General features: G+C 45.3%; 8 protein-coding genes across 8 annotated transcripts; 6 read left to right on the top strand and 2 right to left on the bottom strand.

The window, feature by feature from the left end:
- Positions 1–69: 69 nt before the first annotated feature.
- Positions 70–390, bottom strand: AOL_s00004g268 (uncharacterized protein; the record flags this gene model as incomplete). The annotated part of the gene is made up of 1 exon (XM_011118918.1): positions 70–390. One exon carries the CDS (start codon positions 388–390, stop codon positions 70–72), a length of 321 nt encoding a protein of 106 aa, XP_011117220.1.
- Positions 391–814: 424 nt separating this feature from the next.
- On the top strand, positions 815–3,120 carry AOL_s00004g267 (uncharacterized protein; the record flags this gene model as incomplete). The annotated part of the gene is made up of 7 exons (XM_011118917.1): positions 815–1,001; positions 1,088–1,322; positions 1,391–1,649; positions 1,730–2,174; positions 2,243–2,322; positions 2,390–2,543; positions 2,600–3,120. 7 exons carry the CDS (start codon positions 815–817, stop codon positions 3,118–3,120), a joined length of 1,881 nt encoding a protein of 626 aa, XP_011117219.1.
- A 1,143-nt stretch (positions 3,121–4,263) lies between these two features.
- AOL_s00004g266 (uncharacterized protein) lies at positions 4,264–4,602 on the top strand (the record flags this gene model as incomplete). Its single annotated transcript, XM_011118916.1, has 1 exon — positions 4,264–4,602. One exon carries the CDS (start codon positions 4,264–4,266, stop codon positions 4,600–4,602), a length of 339 nt encoding a protein of 112 aa, XP_011117218.1.
- A 1,067-nt stretch (positions 4,603–5,669) lies between these two features.
- On the top strand, positions 5,670–7,132 carry AOL_s00004g265 (uncharacterized protein; the record flags this gene model as incomplete). Its single annotated transcript, XM_011118915.1, has 4 exons — positions 5,670–5,807; positions 5,911–6,330; positions 6,396–6,662; positions 6,722–7,132. 4 exons carry the CDS (start codon positions 5,670–5,672, stop codon positions 7,130–7,132), a joined length of 1,236 nt encoding a protein of 411 aa, XP_011117217.1.
- A 1,143-nt stretch (positions 7,133–8,275) lies between these two features.
- Positions 8,276–10,078, top strand: AOL_s00004g264 (uncharacterized protein; the record flags this gene model as incomplete). The annotated part of the gene is made up of 6 exons (XM_011118914.1): positions 8,276–8,386; positions 8,474–8,517; positions 8,607–8,673; positions 8,754–9,139; positions 9,199–9,226; positions 9,281–10,078. The coding sequence occupies 6 exons, from the start codon at positions 8,276–8,278 to the stop codon at positions 10,076–10,078; spliced, it is 1,434 nt and encodes a 477-aa protein (XP_011117216.1).
- Positions 10,079–10,410: 332 nt separating this feature from the next.
- Positions 10,411–11,451, bottom strand: AOL_s00004g263 (uncharacterized protein; the record flags this gene model as incomplete). Its single annotated transcript, XM_011118913.1, has 1 exon — positions 10,411–11,451. The coding sequence occupies one exon, from the start codon at positions 11,449–11,451 to the stop codon at positions 10,411–10,413; it is 1,041 nt and encodes a 346-aa protein (XP_011117215.1).
- A 416-nt stretch (positions 11,452–11,867) lies between these two features.
- On the top strand, positions 11,868–14,658 carry AOL_s00004g262 (uncharacterized protein; the record flags this gene model as incomplete). Its single annotated transcript, XM_011118912.1, has 3 exons — positions 11,868–12,057; positions 12,120–12,211; positions 12,268–14,658. 3 exons carry the CDS (start codon positions 11,868–11,870, stop codon positions 14,656–14,658), a joined length of 2,673 nt encoding a protein of 890 aa, XP_011117214.1.
- A 621-nt stretch (positions 14,659–15,279) lies between these two features.
- AOL_s00004g261 (uncharacterized protein) lies at positions 15,280–17,529 on the top strand (the record flags this gene model as incomplete). Its single annotated transcript, XM_011118911.1, has 4 exons — positions 15,280–15,301; positions 15,378–15,476; positions 15,558–15,631; positions 15,709–17,529. The coding sequence occupies 4 exons, from the start codon at positions 15,280–15,282 to the stop codon at positions 17,527–17,529; spliced, it is 2,016 nt and encodes a 671-aa protein (XP_011117213.1).
- Positions 17,530–18,150: the final 621 nt, after the last annotated feature.

The raw sequence follows: 18,150 nt of genomic DNA, 5'->3' as shown, positions 1-18,150 counted from the left end.
CCGGAAATTTGGTGGTCTGATACCGAATTAACTGTAAACGGGTGCGCCGTGCATGCAGGATAAAAGTTGTTACCGGTGACTATTGGCGGTGAGTTTCTGGCGAGTTTCTGGTGACTTTTTCCGTGATGTTGTTCCAAACTTCTTTTCAGCTGAGGACGAGGCCTTATCGGGAACACGGTAGGACCGTGCAACATCGGGTGAAATAGCCGTTTTGGCATTGCTGACTACGCTAAAATCGCAATTCGGGCCTAGACTGACCAGCATTGGTGACAAAGCTTCAAAGCTTGTGTGTTCTTTTGGAAATTTAGTGGCTCGTTCTAATGCAACTGATAGCAAGTTTCCAAGTTTTTGCTGCCGTAATTTCAAGAGCCCGGCAGGGCTGGATCGCATTCGGGATACGAGCGTACGAGACTGGCTGGATCTTTGGGTATCGTCAGCCGCGCGTGCTAGTTAGTGCCTACACAGTAGGGCATGTCCCGAATGCGAACTTACTGGCAGTCGAACTTAGACCAGGGTTTTTAAGTTTAAATGGAGAAAGGATGGGAGGCCAGGCCGTCATATGCGGATTATATAAGTAATGGCCAGGTCGGTCAGCAAACCCGTTCGTAAGCCAAGCCTCCTCGTTTTATAAGAGATCCTAAGGACCTCTATAGTTTTCTAGAAAGCACGCCATCTACGCCAGTTCCCATTCGTCTCTTTTTTGGATCTTAAGCTCGGGAAGGTGCATCTGCCCTGCATTTGTTGGAATTTTAAAACGTAAAAACGGTACCTTGACTAGTGCGACAATAACCTTATTCCGTTGTTGTTTACCAATATGGAAACAACGAAACCCGAATCTCAGCATGGGACACTGGCGGATGTCGAAGCGCTTGCGGATGCGCATCTGTTGAACGATACAGTCCAGACTTTGTCGTTTGATTCCTTGACTGTTACGGTTCCTGTGAAGGGTTCTAAGGAAGAAAAGAAGATCCTTGACAATGTTAGCGGAATTATTCGCGCCGGTATGTTCGAGAGGACCTATTTCGAGTTTTTATACCTAATTATTCGAAAGTAATCGTTGCTAAACATATGAATTGGAAAATAATAGGAGAAATGGTCGCCCTTATGGGGCCCAGCGGATCCGGGAAAACTACAATGCTCAATCTTCTCGCCGGTCGAACGCATAAGATAGCGACGAGTGGGAAGATATTCGTAAATGGCGGTGAACTATCAAAAACAAAATTTCGAAAAATCAGTAGCTATGTCGAGCAAGAAGACCACCTCATTGGTAGCTTGACTGCACGAGAGACTCTGGATTTTTCTGCAAGATTGGCGCTTTCGAAGTATGTAGAAGCACTCCATTCGGTAATATATCTATCGTCGGTGGCTAATACATTAATACATAATATAGTTCGATCACTGCTGCTGAACGAAAGCGAAGAATTGATGCCCTACTCGCATCATTTGGTCTTGTCGGAAACCAAACTACGCTTGTCGGAACCCCAATTCGTCGAGGGTTAAGTGGAGGACAAAAGAGGCGACTTGGTGTAGCCAGTTCCTTGATAACCTGTCCAAAAATCCTATTCCTTGACGAGCCGACTAGTGGATTGGACTCAGCTGCTAGTTATGAAGTCATGTCCTATCTAAAGAATGTCTGCAAGTCAAATAAGGTTCGTTCTTGAAGTTTCTCCCTTTTTCTGTAGTATTTTCGTTCCATATGTATTAATACTGATACTGGGGTCTCGGATAGCTCATCGTCATCTGCTCGATTCATCAACCGTCTACATCGACCTTCAACCTCTTCGATTCTCTCTATCTCTTGTCTCAAGGTAAAATGTGCTACTCGGGCTCACTCCCAGAGACTCGCGAATACTTCGCTTCTATCGGGCACGAAATCCCGCATTTCTATAATCCAGCCGAATACCTTTTGGACATCATCAATGTCGATTTTGCGCAAGATAAGCAAGCAGCATCGGAACAGTTGCAAGTCATTCAATCAAAATGGAATTCTTCTGAAAAACTCTCCGCGATCAAAGACCAAATTGTCGAGGCCCAGAATGGCAAAACCGATGTGGTATTGGAAGCTCAAGGGAAGACAACTCAGATTCTAATACCGGTTGTCCTATTACATCGAAGCTTTGTTAAGAGTTATCGCGATGTGTTTGCGTATGGTGTTCGTATTGCCATGTATATGGGTAAGATTTCCTCCTCGCTAACTCCTTACTACTCTGTATATATGTATGGGAAACTAATCATCAAATAGGTCTTGCGATTATGATGGGAACAGTTTGGCTTCGATTGTCAACTCATCAGGAATCGATTCAACCATTCATCAATGCAATCGTAAGTAACCCGCTTCTACGTTCTAAGCTCAACGTGTTTTTAATATTGATTGTATGATGATCTTTAGTTCTTTGGCTCTGCTTTCATGTCCTTCATGGCGGTCGCATATATTCCAGCATTTCTCGAGGACCGAGCGACCTTCATCAAAGAGCGGAATAACGGTCTTTATGGCCCAACCTCATTCATAATCGCCAATTTCTTCATCGGAGTACCTTATCTTTGTAAGTTTCCTCTAGGGCTATATTTTAATTGTAGGACTACAACTAACAACCACTAGTCTTGATTGCTATACTATTTTCCGTAGTTTCATACTGGCTTTCAAACTTCTACCCCTCCGGAACCGCCTTCCTGTACTGGGTAATGTGGCTATTCCTCGACCTTCTAGCCGCCGAATCCCTTGTAGTCTTCGTCTCCTCTCTCTTCCCAATCTTCGTCGTCTCCCTCGCTCTCACCGCCTTTCTAAACGGCCTCTGGATGTCCGTCGGCGGCTTCCTCGTCAGCCCTCGTATACTCAATGTATTTTGGAAATACTGGGCAAGGTATATCGATTACCAATCATATGTCTTCCAGGGTATGATGGTAAATGAATTTTCAAGGAGGAATTATGAGTGTGGGGAGGGGTGCCATTGCATGTATTCTACGCCGCTTGAGGACAAATGCATGATTGACGGTGATGGCGTGTTAGCGGTTTATGGGTATAAAACTGGGAAGAATGGAGAATGGGCTGGAATATTGGTGGCTATCATTGTTGGATATAGACTTTTGAGTTGGCTTGTTTTGAAGATTAAGAGGACTTAGTGAGGCGGTTGGTTAGAGTATACGAGTATTAATTGATGGCTGGGTTGGGGTTATAGATGGCGGGGGAGGGATACTTTTACACGTAAGATCTGGTCTCGAGGCTAGCAAGATCTGGGAGGTTTTGGCATTCTAATTGCATGCGCATGTGGTATATCTCCTATCTTAGTATATATTAATTATAATTATAATAATTCATGGCATATGTATGCTCTACCCCTTAGAGAATTTCCAGCCTTTTGGTAAACCGCTTTTGGTCGAAAACCCCGAGCTTAAGGAATGCTCGAGGGTTGTGTATGCATTTGTATCGAGATTGTGTGTGGGGAAAGTACAACATTCCAGAAAAAAGGCAGCTGCGTTTCAACATGACAGCTGAAACATCTGATCTACCAGCCATGGCCAACCTCATCATATGGTATAATATACAATTAACAGTGCATCAACACGAGGTACGGAGAGCTCGAGTGCATGTTGATGGACGTCATGTTAATGGCTTGTGGATAATTTGGTATTAGTTAGTCTCCCTGCCCTTCCCTGCACCTGGTCTCGAGGCTAATTGCTCCCGGCCTTAGAAGGCCCCCCTTTGAATTGAAGTATGCCTAGTTAGTGCATGGTGACTTGTTTGGAAGTTATGAATTGGCGGTAATGCCTCCGGATACTGGCGAGGTCCATTCTTATAAAAGACCAGAAGCCTTCGACAAAGCTTAAAGCTATATATATTACGAGATGGCCACGGGGAAAGCCATTTCAAATATCACCTATATGATAATTTAACCTCTTATCGCGCACGTCGGATTAAATTTTCATATCTGGATATCTCCGAACGTTCGAGCGATCGACGATCATATCGCAAGATCGATACATCCTCTTAATTATATAATTTTAACGCCTAGCCAATTCGGGATACTGGATATCATGCGCTTTCTATATTCTCTCCCCTTCCTCTTCCTCCATCTCATTATAATATCATCCACACCGGTGGCATCTCTAAACTTCAACCCCATCCCATTTCTCAAAGCCGCCTTTAGCTTTTCATACCTACCCTACACCCTCGTCACAATCGGCAGGGACGGGCGCCCCACGACCCTAGAAATCTCTTTCAAAACAATAACTTTAAGAGATGAAACATCTACCACAAGTCAAATAATGACAACAACAGCAACAACGAGCCAGGACGTCAGTCCAATCAAGCCTACTAGTATAAGTACCACAAACGGAAATGATTGCGTTTGGACGGTTACAAAGAGGAGAACAGTGACAAAGAACCGTACTGCTATAATTACGACTACGGTTACGGAAATGCCAGTCGCTCGGACTCAGACTGTCACGAAGCTTGTAACGACGGTTTCTACGGTGAAGGAAGCCAAAACAGTGAGGGTCACTACGACGGTGAAGGAAACGAAAATACTTACGAAGACTGTGTATATTGATTGGTTCGATGGTGATGACATTGAGACAGTCATAGTGACGGAATGGATAAGATAATTAATTGAGTAACGCGGGGGCATCATGCATATTGTATTATTATTGGCGTTTTGTTTTGTTTCTGTTTCTGTATATTTGAGATACCTATCTACTTGGCAGGTCTAGGTACGATTGTACGAGACTACGATCATATGAAGTTATGTATAAACCTAGTTTATGGTATATGGGGTGAAATTGGATAGTTATAATTAGCTAGATGCAAGGGTTTGCAACATTAACATCAATACGGTTAAGTATTGCAATAGTACTATACTATTTTATGCTTTGTGCGGGAACTTGGATTCGGAATATATTACTATTTTACTCCAATTCAACTAAAGCATCTAGATATCAATTGCATATTTAAACTTATGTAGTGGCCGAGAATCTCGCAAGTCCAGATAGCGCACTATAAATAGTCTAGTTTCTGATCAACCTCTGATTTGTAACGACCTATTTTACTTGTCTCGTAAACCAGACCCGGGAACCCACCTTCGTTTTACTTATGATTGATAATGTTCGAGACTTTACTGGTTAATTATATATACTAGATATACCTTAAAAGGAGTATATTGGCCGCATGTATCTAGCTATACTTGCCTACTTAATTAATGCATATTACGGCGAGAATTTTAAAGCTTCTAATAAGTGATTCCATCATTTATTGTACTCCTAATATATAAATCCCCGAGCCCGGTCCAATCTAACCTGTCGCTTGATTAATTAAACCCCCTAAGCACGCTTCCCAAGAATACAAGGTGGAAATTACGGATTTTCACGACTAAGAAATACCGAAATCCGAGCCTGATTCCAAGCGGATTGGCGCTGAAAAATACAACAAGCTAAGTGCGTTGGTGTGTTGCTGACCAAAATCTCTGTCTCCCCCACAATCTTCATTCGCCCACCATCCCAGGTCCACTTTCCAACAGTCGAATGATCTCCAACGTTAACGTTAACACCAGACCACTTTCCACAACATCTCCTATATAATCATCGCTACTTCGCAGTTTCAAGTGCTCCTGCTAGCTTCAGCCAGTAAGATCCCTCGACCTTACGTGTGAAGAGGCAAAGAAAGTAAATATTCCACCATGACCGCAAGTGACGCTGCGAAATGCAAGGGCGTAGAGTGCACGAATCCCGCCGGCACACTACAATGCCCAACATGTCTGAAACTGGGTATCAAGAACAGTTTTTTCTGTTCGCAAGATTGTTTCAAGAAGAGTTGGGTATGCATGCTGTTTCCTATTCTTTGGAGATCTTCGAATCACAGTTCTTTGTACCGGGAGAAATACTTACTAACGCCTGGGTTATTTATCTTCGAACATCTAGTCCAACCATAAACAAGTCCATAAGACTGCAAGTGAGCAAGAAAATTCCATCCTCCGTACACTTAGAGACCTTCAAAAACCAACACCTTACCGTTCGAACCCAGCTACCGGAACCTACGATCCCTTCCCAACTTATCCATACTCTGGCCCGTTACGTCCCGTGTACCCATTGTCCCCGTACCGCTCCGTCCCAGATCACATTCCGAAACCAGATTACGCCGGAGATGGAATCCCTAGATCGGAAGGAATATTTCAGCGGGCCAATAAGATCCAAATCCTAGACGAGAAGGGTATCGCAGCAATGAAGGAGGTTTGTAAGCTAGGGAGAGAGATCTTGGATATTGCAGCAGCTGCAGTGAGAATAGGAATTACAACAGACGAGATTGACGAGATCGTGCACAAGGCGACGATCGAGAGGAATGTATGCGAACCCACAGAACTACAGCAGCATTGGAAGGGATCTATTCTGATTTTGGATTTGTGCAGGCCTACCCATCACCTTTAAACTACAACAACTTCCCAAAATCGGTATGCACATCGGTAAACGAGTCGATTTGTCACGGTATCCCGGATCAAAGACCCTTGGAGGATGGTGACATCATCAACATCGATATTTCGGCCTACCACAATGGCTATCATGCCGATTTGAACGAAACATACTACGTTGGAGATAAGGCCAAAGCAGATCCCGACACTGTTAGGGTTGTAGAGACCAGTCGAGAATGTTTGGACAAGGCTATTGAAATTGTCAAGGTACTATTTTGTCTCTCCAAAACGGTGGGGTCTATCATGCTAACATTTGGAACCCACAGCCTGGTATGCTCTTCCGCGAACCCGGAAACGTTATCGAAAAGCACGCAAAATCTCGAGGCTGTTCCGTTGTAAAAACCTACTGCGGACACGGCGTAAATACTCTTTTCCACTGCGCACCGAATGTTCCCCATTACGCCAAAAACAAGGCTGTCGGCGCTGCAAAGGCTGGGATGTGCTTTACAATTGAACCAATGATCAACTTGGGTACGTGGAGAGATAAGACGTGGCCAGATAACTGGACAAGCACAACGGCAGATGGATTGAAATCTGCACAGTTTGAGCATTGTTTGTTGGTCACGGAGACCGGCTGCGAAGTTCTGACAGCGAGAAAACCGGACTCGCCTGGTGGGCCAATACCGATGCCAACTGCAAACGGGGATTCTTCAAGTGGGACAACTGAAAATCAATAAATCCTTCGTGGAGAATCTGGAGGAAGGTAGTGAGGTAAAATTGACTTAAATGGCAGACTGGAGTCGAGATCGACAATACGTCGATAAACCCTAGAAAAGGCATCTTTGAATATTTAACTCGTCATAGGAACCTTTGGACTACGAGTTCTGGGATCTGTGGGGTTTCTATCTGCTTCCTGTGTATATTAACTTGAGCCCTTGATATTGTACCATTTGATATTATTGAGCTAGAGGGGAAGGAGGAGGAGGAGCAAGGAACGATAAGGATCTGGAGACTTGACTGATTCGAGTCTTCGTATGGAGCCGAAATCCGGGGCCGTTAAACCGAGCGATAAGCTGTCTTATTAGTCATGTTCCACTCGTTCTAAGGCGAAGTAAATTTCGATCCCAGCCGCCGGGCTGGATAATGGGCCGATTGGGCTTGCGCGGGTCACTAAACTGTCAGACGGATATAAATGGTTCATTTAGGTCACCTAGTCTCCCGAACTTAAACTTTTAAGCTCGATTGCATGACCCAAGGACTAACCAGCTGGATGAATGCCGTACCAGACAAGCATTCCTCCAGCCGAGGAAGCTAGTATACATCGGTGCCTAGGACATAACCTATGTCACTATTCTTTGTATTATTTGCTAGTAGTTCAACCCGTTACGTAGTTTTTGGCTTTACGACAAAGAGCTCGACAGTCAGCGGGTACTTTCGGGTAAAATGAACGTGAATTGGTAAGCCAGGTGCAGCCCTTCTCTCGCCCGATTATTACCCCGGTTTTTGGCTTTTTTGGAACTGGGATCAAGGTGCTTAGCTTCGGTCTCGGAGCACAAATAGGGCCCTTGTCGTCGCAGCGGGTCGACCTAGTGGCAATGCGCCGAACCGTATAAAATATACCACTTTGCCCCTCGTGTTACGAGAAAGATTGAGATAGACTCATAAGACGTGCATAGGAATTTATGACTCAACAGGGGTTTACATAATCGAAAGCCAATTCAAAGGGACTAGACTGTCTGGAGCTTTGTCGGATCTGATACCCACTACACTAGCCTTTGAGGTTATCTTCGGAGCCGATTAACCTTACCGTTGTACCTAATTGGCTCTGTTTGTTTTAAATATCGACAGAATCCGACAAACAGCTTTGGTTTTCTTTCACAATGCAACTACTTCCAGAAGACGACAAGATGGGTTCAACCATGCAGGAATCACTGTCCAAGCGAGCCCTTGAAAGCGCTGACGCCTTTGGCGCGATGGCTGGCCTCATGAAGGTATGTCTTCAGATGCAATGGGGATTCTACTCATATATCGTGGAAGCTCCTCAACGAGCTAACTAAGCTTGTCAATTGGGAAATCAGGTCTTCCAGAACATGTATAACAAAGAAAAGAATCCAAATGGAATGTAAGTTATCTCAATGAGAACAACAATGCTTGTCACTTTAATTAGAGAATATCAAAGTTTTCCATGCTAATACAACAATTGGAATGTAGTATTTCGCTGGGAGTCGCAGAAAACAGTCTTATGCATAAAGAACTCGTAGACTACTACGCAGATAAGGTAAAAACCCGAAACAACAGCTTTTTTATTAATTACGAGGAGAACCTGAAATATAATTGGTTTTTTTTTTAAAATATTAGATTAAAGTTACGTCGTATGACTTAACTTACGGCGCGGGCCCTGGTGGCTCCCCTATCCTGCGGGAAGCCCTTGCTTCCCTCTACAACCGCAAATTCTCTCCGACCTTTGAAGTAAAGCCTGAGCACGTGTACACTGCAATCGGTGTGAGCGGCGTTTTGGATCTACTTTTTCATACTATAGCTGATGAGGGCGATGCTATACTGATTGGACGACCGATATACACTGGGTTTGCACATGACCTGTATGGGAGGAGCAAGCTAAAGCTGGTGCCGGTGAGCTTGAAGGATGTGGATCCGATGGGACCCGAGGCGATCAAATATTATGAAAAAGAGCTGCAAGTTCAAAGAAACAATGGTGTTAAGGTTCGAGGAATTATTCTCTGCAAGTATGTTGACTCTCGAACCCTCAGAAATTTACATATAGGGAATACTGACGTACTTTTAGCCCGCATAATCCTCTCGGGAAATGCTATGTAAGTCGCTCAATTGCAATTAACTCTGGATGGAGCACTGATTAGGTTATCTAGACCCCCGAAGTCATTAAGGAATACGCCAAATTCTGCAACTCCCATCAAATACACTTCATCTCTGATGAGATTTATGCCCTTTCGATCTACTCCACGCCTTCGAATACCAGCGCCACTCCATTCACGTCCGCATTCGCAGTTCCCGGTCTTAGGGAGGTTATTTCACCACATCTGGTTCATGTTGTCTACGGAATGTCTAAGGACTTCTGTGCGAACGGGCTTCGCATGGGATGCCTAATTTCTCCATGGAACGACCAAATTTTCTTGGCAGCTGTCGTAGCAGTCGGACTTTTCCAATGGCCGAGTTCTCTACCAGATATAGCCTGGAGAACGATCCTTAACGATCATGAGTTCCTCGACCAGTTTGTAATTGAAAACCAAAAGAAGCTGGGAGAACACTACCAAATTCTTGTTGACTGGTTCGAGAAGCATAGTATCCCCTATGTAGCAGGATCCAACGCTGGTTTCTTCATTTGGACCGACCTGAGGCGGTATTTGGCGAAGATCAAGTTACCGAAGGGTGATGATGGGAAGATTCCTGGTGGGAAGACTAATATTCCCGGCCAACCCGAAGGGGCACAGAAGCGGGATAAGATTCTATGGGAAAAAATGATAGACGGAGGTGTTTATGTTGGAAGTGCTGAGATGTTTTTTGGAGAAGAACATGGGTGGTATAGATTCAGTTTCTCGACACCTAGAGAGGAATTGGAGCTAGGGCTTTCGAGAATGGAAAAGGTTTTAAAGAAGGTAGACGAGGAGGCGGCTTTGGAAGGGTTAGAAGGTTTGAACGTGAACTAATTATAAATCGAACGTAATGAAAACGTGGAGTATTTTAACCCGATAGTCCAGACGATAGAGCAATAACGCTAGCAAGGGATGGAAGGATAGTAGTCGCAGCACATGGTTAGATAGGGTCAAGACGTGTTAACTAAAAGGCGCACCTTTGTTAAATTAATTATAGCAACGAATCTTAGAGGTAGTATTCGTTTAACAACCCAGTACCTAAATATTTACATGTAACTCCACGGACAAAATCTGGTTACGAGACTGCCACGGACTGCCGTTGTGATATATCTGAGAAACTATATGTACACACCTCGACCTCGAATAACCCCCGCCTAACCCCGGTTTTATAAGATATTGAAGAGGTCGGAAGTTGACTTTGTTGTCGGCTGAGTTGGCTTTTTCTCTCCGTATCCAAAGCCGGTATATGCCATATTTGGCGCATATTCTGATAGTACTTCTTCCGCAGTTTTCTTGCTGAGATCACCTCTCTTGGAACCACCGGTCAATGCATCGGTGAAGGCATTGAAAACCAATTCGTCCTTCAGGAAGAAGCCTTGGCCCTCCGTATCTGTCTTAGCTTGCCTGGCAACAACCTGGTTGGAGTCTGGAGGCTGCATGTGAACCATCTCGGCCTGACTGATGAGCGAGAATTCTTTGTTGATAAGTTCATCAAGCTGTGCTTCAGTGAAGATAAATTCGTGGGCACGAATATACAGCTCGTGGAGTTCCTCAAGTCGCCCAACTCGCTTTTCTGCTTCAAGCTTCATGTACCGTTCACGCTTTTCGGCAAGGCGTTCTTCACGACCTGGGTCTGTTAAAGTATGCCTTTTCTGCAGTGCAGATATGATAGTCGGTGTAGTAAGCTTTACTGCCTCGCTGTCTTCCTCGGCGAGAAGTTTAGCACGAAGAGCCTGTTTTTGCGTAGACCGTTGTGCAATTTGTTCATCTCGACGAGTTTTCTCTGAATGGAGTTGAAGAAGACCATCACGGATATTACGACGGCGGGAATCAGCCATCTTTTGTTTCCAGTTGATATAAGCCTTTTCCTTTGCCGGAGCAGTCTCGCCGGGGTTGGAGAACACGGTGGGCTCTTTCGAGACGAGAGCGAGGTAGTTTAAGGATATCTTCTTGTTGTCTTTCTCATTGCGAAACACCTTCCTTGGCTCAGGACGAGTACCCTTCGCCCGGGGTTTCCAAGGGGCGTATCTTTGGGGTGGGAAAGGAATGTCGACGTAGTAGGGACTGTACGGGCTGGATGACGATGGTCCATCTGTTGAGGATGTGGTGCTAAAGGCACGGGTGGCCGAGGAAGGCAAGCATGGACGAAGGTGCCGGCTGCAAGAGCGGCAGACGAAAGCCGACGATTGAAGCGCAGCTGTCGACATCGTGTCGGATTGTTTGTATTATGTCGGGGAAAGGATGCCGGATGAGGCCGTCGGGTGACCTTCCGACAGCTATCGTCGAGGAGAATTGCACTGAAGAGAGCTGGCGGGGCGAATGTGTTGCGGCCGACGTTGGATATTGAATTTTTGGCTGGCGGAATTGTGTCCGGAAAAGAAGATAAGTCAGTGGACAAACAGTCTTGGCAACACATGATGTCGGGTTGTTTACCGTCGTCGCGTGTTGTTGCTGTCGCAGATTAGACTATCGTCGCCAACAGGCGTCAACACCAGTAACCACCCAGCTATCCTTTTCTTTCCGAATCAATCTATCGTCTCCTCGAAGCCTTGCCAACGACATTGATGAAATAACATACGATACTCGCACCGATTGAGCGCCGGACTCTTCAGCATCGCCCACGATGTCACTACGGCTCAAGAACAGAAGCAGTAGCAGGTCACAGCTGCCAGCTCAGGATGTTGAACCGACCTGGAAAGTTATCATCACAACATCCACGGAAGTCGATGTCTGGGACGGCATAAACACCAAGTATGACACGGTGTTTAAATCCGGGACCGAAGGCATTGTCGCTGCTAGGCTGGCTAAGGATGGTACGTATCGACCCCGGATCGAAAAGATGGAACGACATCCACTGATATGATATCATTATTAGGGAACGTCCTCGCTGTGGCTGGATCTCTGGTTGTCGTTTTACATAGGATCGAACAAGGACAGCCGAATTCCTACAGACTCAGAGGAACTGATGTTAGCAGTACATCTTTGCACAAATATATAGCACCAATGGCTAATATTCCTTCTAGTCCACTCGCCTGCTCGAGTATGCTGCCGATGGCAAAAACCTCTTTTTGAATATTATACTCCGAAATGCTATTCAAACATACAATATTCGTGATGATAAATTCTCGGAGATCCTCAAACCGCATCCCTCACCAGTCACCACGTTTGCAACATCCTTTGATTCAGCTCTTGTGCTCTCTGCATCTAAGGACCCACCAACTCTTCATTTGGACAACCTGAGTCTTAGAACGACCTACCATCTGAAGCCGCAGGCCTCGAACCAGAAAGCCATCCTAGCGTCTTTTCATCCTACGAAGAAGAACATCTTTTTAATCTCATTCGCCGATGGTGTTTTAGCTGCGTACGATTACGCAAAGACTGCAAAAACTGGACAACATATCCATGCATTTGGCCATTTGCATGATGCGATGATGGGCGGAAAGGGACTGACAGCTGCAGAGTTTATCCCATGCCCTCAAGCCAGAGCTGTATCAGTTGGTGAAGATGGGAAATGCATAATTCTCGATTTCGAGAAGAAGACCGTTGTTAGCAGTTTCAAAATCGGGGCACCAGCTACATGCCTTGCCATCAGGTCTGAAGATGGGAAGAAAGGCACCAAATGGTTAGCTGCTATTGGAACTTTTCACGGGTGGTGCTACATCTATGACCAAGATGGAAATCGGTTACACGAAATCCAAGTGGAACGGGAAAACAGGGTCCGCGAAGTTAGGTGGAAGCTAGGGGATGTCAAATTACCTGCTACCACTATTGAATCTACCCCTTCTAGTATGCCCACTCGCAGGGCCAACGGTTCGGTACCCCTTCCTGCTAGCCGCGCGCCACTCCAATCAAAATTTAAGCAGACTCTGCCAACAGCGAAAGAGGAAGAACCCATCGTTGCTGCAGAAAAGCCAGCGGCGCCAATCGAATTTCCTCCTTCATCGCCCGTGACTCGGGTTCCTCCCAACCCAAACAAGCCTCTCCCGAAAGCTCCACCCGGAGCCGAGAAGGAAGACTCATGGGAAGATGTTGAAGAAACGTTTGAGGAACAGAAACCCGCATGGGAGGATCTTCAAAAAGGGTTCACCACGGATTACATGAGTATATTTTCACCAGTCAAGACTGAGCCATTAAAGAATTCCCCTAGGAGGAGAAGTGCAAGATTGAGTATTCGATCTGTTCAACATTCCCCGGACAAGGAGCAAGGCGACAAGATTGACAAATTGATCCGACAAGATGAGGAGGGATTGTTGAGACCGAGTGTTTCGTCCCCAACCTTGGCCATCGCGAAGCCGAGAACCCCTGGGAAGAAGGTTGTTGCTCCAGGGGAAGTAAAATCCGTTCAACGAGCAATGACGGAATTACCGAAACAAAAGGGCTCGAGAAAGGAACAAGTCAGAAGAGAGCTTGATCAGGAATTCAAACAGCAGAAACTACCACCGCCACCGCCACCAATGAGGCCAGCCCCGGAACCAGCTCCACAAGCAGAAGAAGTCAATGAGTTAAAGCCCGCTGTACCCTTGAAAGACGAGGCAAGACCAGAGCCTCCCAAGAGTCGGGATTTTGCGCCCCCTTCTACACTACCTACAGGGCCTCCCCTTCCTTCGACTGATAGCAAAGCGGTTGAAGATTTCCGGAAGGTTCGGGCTAAACTAGAGTCTGGACACGGACACCCAGTCTTATCCTTGTTTTCGTCACACCTTCCTAATCAAAAGTCTAAGAATGATGCTAGTGTTCCTGAAAGTGTGGAGGGTAAGGAGAACTCTACAAGCAGCAAAGCAGATGCGAAGGCGGAGAGAAGAAGGGCTAAGCTGGAAGAAAAGGAGCGAAGGAAGTCTGAGAAAGAAGAAAAGAAACGAAAGAAGAAAGAAGGGAGTTTCCCACCCGTCTCGGATCTCGTATTTGAGGATGAAGATATGGAAATCGATGGCCCACCGTATCTTGACCTTCCGACGTTGTCACCAAAAGGTGGTAGTGCTAAACGAAAGGCGGCAGATGATCCTTATGAAGCTACTAGGGAGGAGACCTCTCGAAATGCGCCTAGATTGGCCTCCAAGGGCAAGGGGAAGCAGAAGTCACCAGTCCCAGAAGATATTTGGATGCCAGAGGAAGTTCGTAAACCACATAAACGTGTCAATGTTGGGGGCAGTTCCCCAAATATGAGGAGTAGTGGACTAGCTATGTCCGCCACCAGCACACAAAATGGGATGATGAGCATTCACGATATGATCGCCGATTTGAAGACTTCATTCAACCAAGAAATGGGGGCTCTAAAGACCGAGATGAAAAATAAATTTAAGCAGCAGGATGAGTTTTTGGAAGGGTTGATTAAGGGCGAGAGAGGAGAAGTGAAATTTTTGAGGGATGAAAATGAGAGATTGAGGGCTCAGATCCGAGAGCTGACAGAGAAGTAGACGGAATATATTTCTTTTAGTACACTAACCATCGTTTGGCCCCGACATTTTTGCATTTAGATCTGGTGGCGACCGGAGGCCTTCTTATTACTGACCTCCTGTATGATTGATGATGAAGTCTTGTTTCTGCATTTGCATAGGATCTTAGCATTTCTCAGGCGCCTTGCAAGCGGTGTTCTCTTTTCCTCCCCGTTTTGGCAGTGTGGTTGTGAAGGGTTATTTCATTACTTTCGTTTTCTGTTGCGAACAACCTGTCAGGTGGAGTTTGGGAGACGATTCGTTCATTTTTTTCTTTGCTAGCGACCTTTCATTAGAACTTAATGGGCCTTCGATGGATTATACTAACCTGTGTACAATAACTATTTTGAAATGCAATCGTCTGGAGAAATATAGTCTGGGGTAGTCTTGTACGGCTTAGCCTGTTGGTCGGAACTATAGCTAACCCATCGTGTTGCAATTTTTGTGTTGCGATGGTTCCACAGAGCCGCAGGTCGAAACTTTTTTTTTTTCGCTTTTAAGCTTTGCGAAAAATTTCTGGTCGCGAAACTTCTTCCCACTCCACAAGCTCCAACATCAACCTTACCGATCTTACATATCTCTCAACATCGCAGAACCAGCACAATGGGTAAAATTAAAAAGAAGGGTACATCATTTCTCATAGAGTCTTTAATAATATTATGGCTTTGGTTCTGACACTTCTATCATTTGATCGTATTTAGGCGTGGCCGGAAATGCCAGAAACTTCATCACCAGGACACAGGCTGTTCGCAAGCTCCAAATATCCTTACCAGATTTTAGAAGACTTTGTATCTTCAAGGGTATGCATACCTACATCCATAATTTGGATCAATTGACTCTTTGCGACGAGTTTTTCTAATACAAATTGACTTCATCTGCAGGAATCTACCCACGAGAGCCTCGTAACAAGAAGAAAGCCAACAAGGGTTCTACCGCCCCAGTAACCTTTTACTACGTATATAAAAACTTTCCATACCCTAATATATGATTCTCAAAATGAGACCCGGCTAATGGATATTAAATAAAAACTAGACCAAGGACATTCAATACCTCCTCCACGAGCCTGTCCTCCAAAAATTCCGCGAGCACAAGACCTTCAGCAAAAAACTGACCAAAGCCCTCGGCCGTGGCAACTTCTCCGATGCCAAACGTCTCGAAGATCTTCACAAGCCCCGTATAAAACTCGATCACATCATCAAAGAGCGCTACCCAGCCTTTACGGACGCAATCCGTGATCTTGACGATGCGCTTTCCACCGTCTTCCTCTTCGCCAATCTCCCATCGAACAGAGATATCCCATCAAAGACAATAGAAACCTGCGCCAAACTAGCGAATGAATTCCAGCACTATATTATCCGGAAACATGCGTTGAAAAAGTCGTTTTTATCGATCAAGGGTATTTATTACCAGGCTAGTATTCAAGGACAGGATGTACTTTGGCTTGTTCCTTATAAATTCGCACAAAGCGTACCGCGAGATGTGGATTTTAGGATCATGCTTACGTTCTTGGACTTTTATACGACTTTGTTGGGGTTTGTGCTGTTTAGGTTGTATACCTTGGAAGGATTGGTGTATCCACCAAAGTTTGATAAGAAGATGGATGAAATGGGCGCTGGTTTGAGGGCGTTTAGCTTGGAGAGTAAGAAGGTTGGGGAGTTGGAGAACGGAACCAATGGGGATCTTGTGGTTAGGAAGGATGTGAGTAAGCAGTTGGAAACCTTGGGAGATAAAATCAAGGAAATCGAAGAGAAGGGCGAAGAACAAGATGAAGAGAACGCTGTCGTTCCAGCAACCGAAGAAGGGGAGAAGATCAATGAGGGACTTGATAAGTTCACAGCCATACCTTCCAAGGATGGTGCTACGACCGATGTCTTAGAGCAGCCTACGGAAGATCTTGGAGGAGAAGGGAAGACCTCCAACATGTTCTCGGAATGGACGGTATACCTGTCCCGTGAAGCACCGAGAGAACCGCTGGAATTCTTGTTGAGATCTTTCGGGTGTAAGAGAATCGGTTGGGACGCAGTGCTTGGTGAAGGATCCTTCACGAAAGACGACCGAGACCCAAGTATCACACTTCAAGTTGTCGACCGACCTCCCCAGGTTGGATTGCCGCCTATGCCCGCCGGAACCGAAGCAGAAGAAGGTGTGAACGCCGGAAGGGGCAAGGTTTTGGGCCGGTTGTATGTGCAACCTCAGTATATCTGGGATTGTGTGAATGCCGGAAGGGTCTTAAGACCTGATTCGTATGCACAGGGTGCAGAATTGCCACCACATCTGAGTCCATGGGTCAAGGTGAACGAAGGAGAGTACGATCCTACAGTGCCAGTGGAAGACGATGGTGAAAGTGAAGAAGAAGAGGAAGAAGAGGAGGAAGATGTCAAGATGCTGGAAGAAGGTGAGAAGAATGGCGTTGAGGCCGAGGGCAGTGAAGGTGAAGAGTGGGGCGGTATGAACACTGAGCTTGCCGGTGAGGGCGAGGATGATAGTGAAGAGGAAGAAGAAGACGACGACGAGGAGAATGGTGGAGTAGCACTACAAGAATCTGATGCAGAGTCCGAAGACGACGAAGTGTCAAAACAACTACAACATCAACGCGAATTGGAGGCCGAAGCCAAGGGGGTCGCTTACAAGGAAGACAAGAAGTCTAAGAAATCAGAGGCTAAGAAGAAGCTAGACAAGGAAAAGAAACAACGAGAGGGTGAAGTAGAGAGACAAAAGATGATGATGACAAAGAAGAAGAGAAAGTTGTATGAAAGAATGGAATACGGAAACAAGAAAAAGCAGGACGAGAAGGAGAGGCTAGAGGGTAAGAGGAGAAAGATCGAGCGGGAAAAGAAGAAGGCAAAGGATTAATCGAAGTATATTGATGTCATGCACGGTTTATATCTACCACGAAAGGGGGGAATCAATCAATCGATCTGTATTATATATTATACTGTGGAATTGGTGTTGGATGGGAGTTTCGTAATATTCTGTAGAATACTTTGAATAGTTTAGCTGTTGCTCTGTTCTCCGAAGTTTCACAAAAGTAGTTTCCTTTTAACTAAGTACGTATATGCTTATTCTTAAAACTTATCACAGAAGTCAGTATGTATATGTAGTAAGACCTCTAAACCGCATTGTAGACACCTTCGAACTCGGTACTAGTCCACATATGCATATCTACAAAGCCCTTTAACCGTTGAAGCTAAGCCGCCTAAAACCATTCATCATTAAACTAACTACCCCCGCAAATCTACAAAACCAACATCCTTAAAGTGGAACCTTTAATTCTTTACAAATTCTAAATATAAAAAGTGATATCTAACTCGATCGAAGCCACCCAACATACTGCACCCAAAGAAAACCCAAAACCCTTTCGATTATCCTACGCCAAGCAAACTCCACCAAAACGGTAACCGACACTCCCAACCAGCAAAAGGAAAAAGAAGCTTTCTCAAAGAGCAAAAAGAAATTGAGCGTGCTCAGGATCGA

This window comes from Orbilia oligospora (genome assembly GCF_000225545.1).
Source record: "Orbilia oligospora ATCC 24927 unplaced genomic scaffold scaffold00004, whole genome shotgun sequence".
Classification (NCBI taxonomy): Eukaryota; Fungi; Ascomycota; class Orbiliomycetes; order Orbiliales; family Orbiliaceae; genus Orbilia; species Orbilia oligospora.
This window is presented reverse-complemented; position numbering and strand designations above follow the sequence as displayed.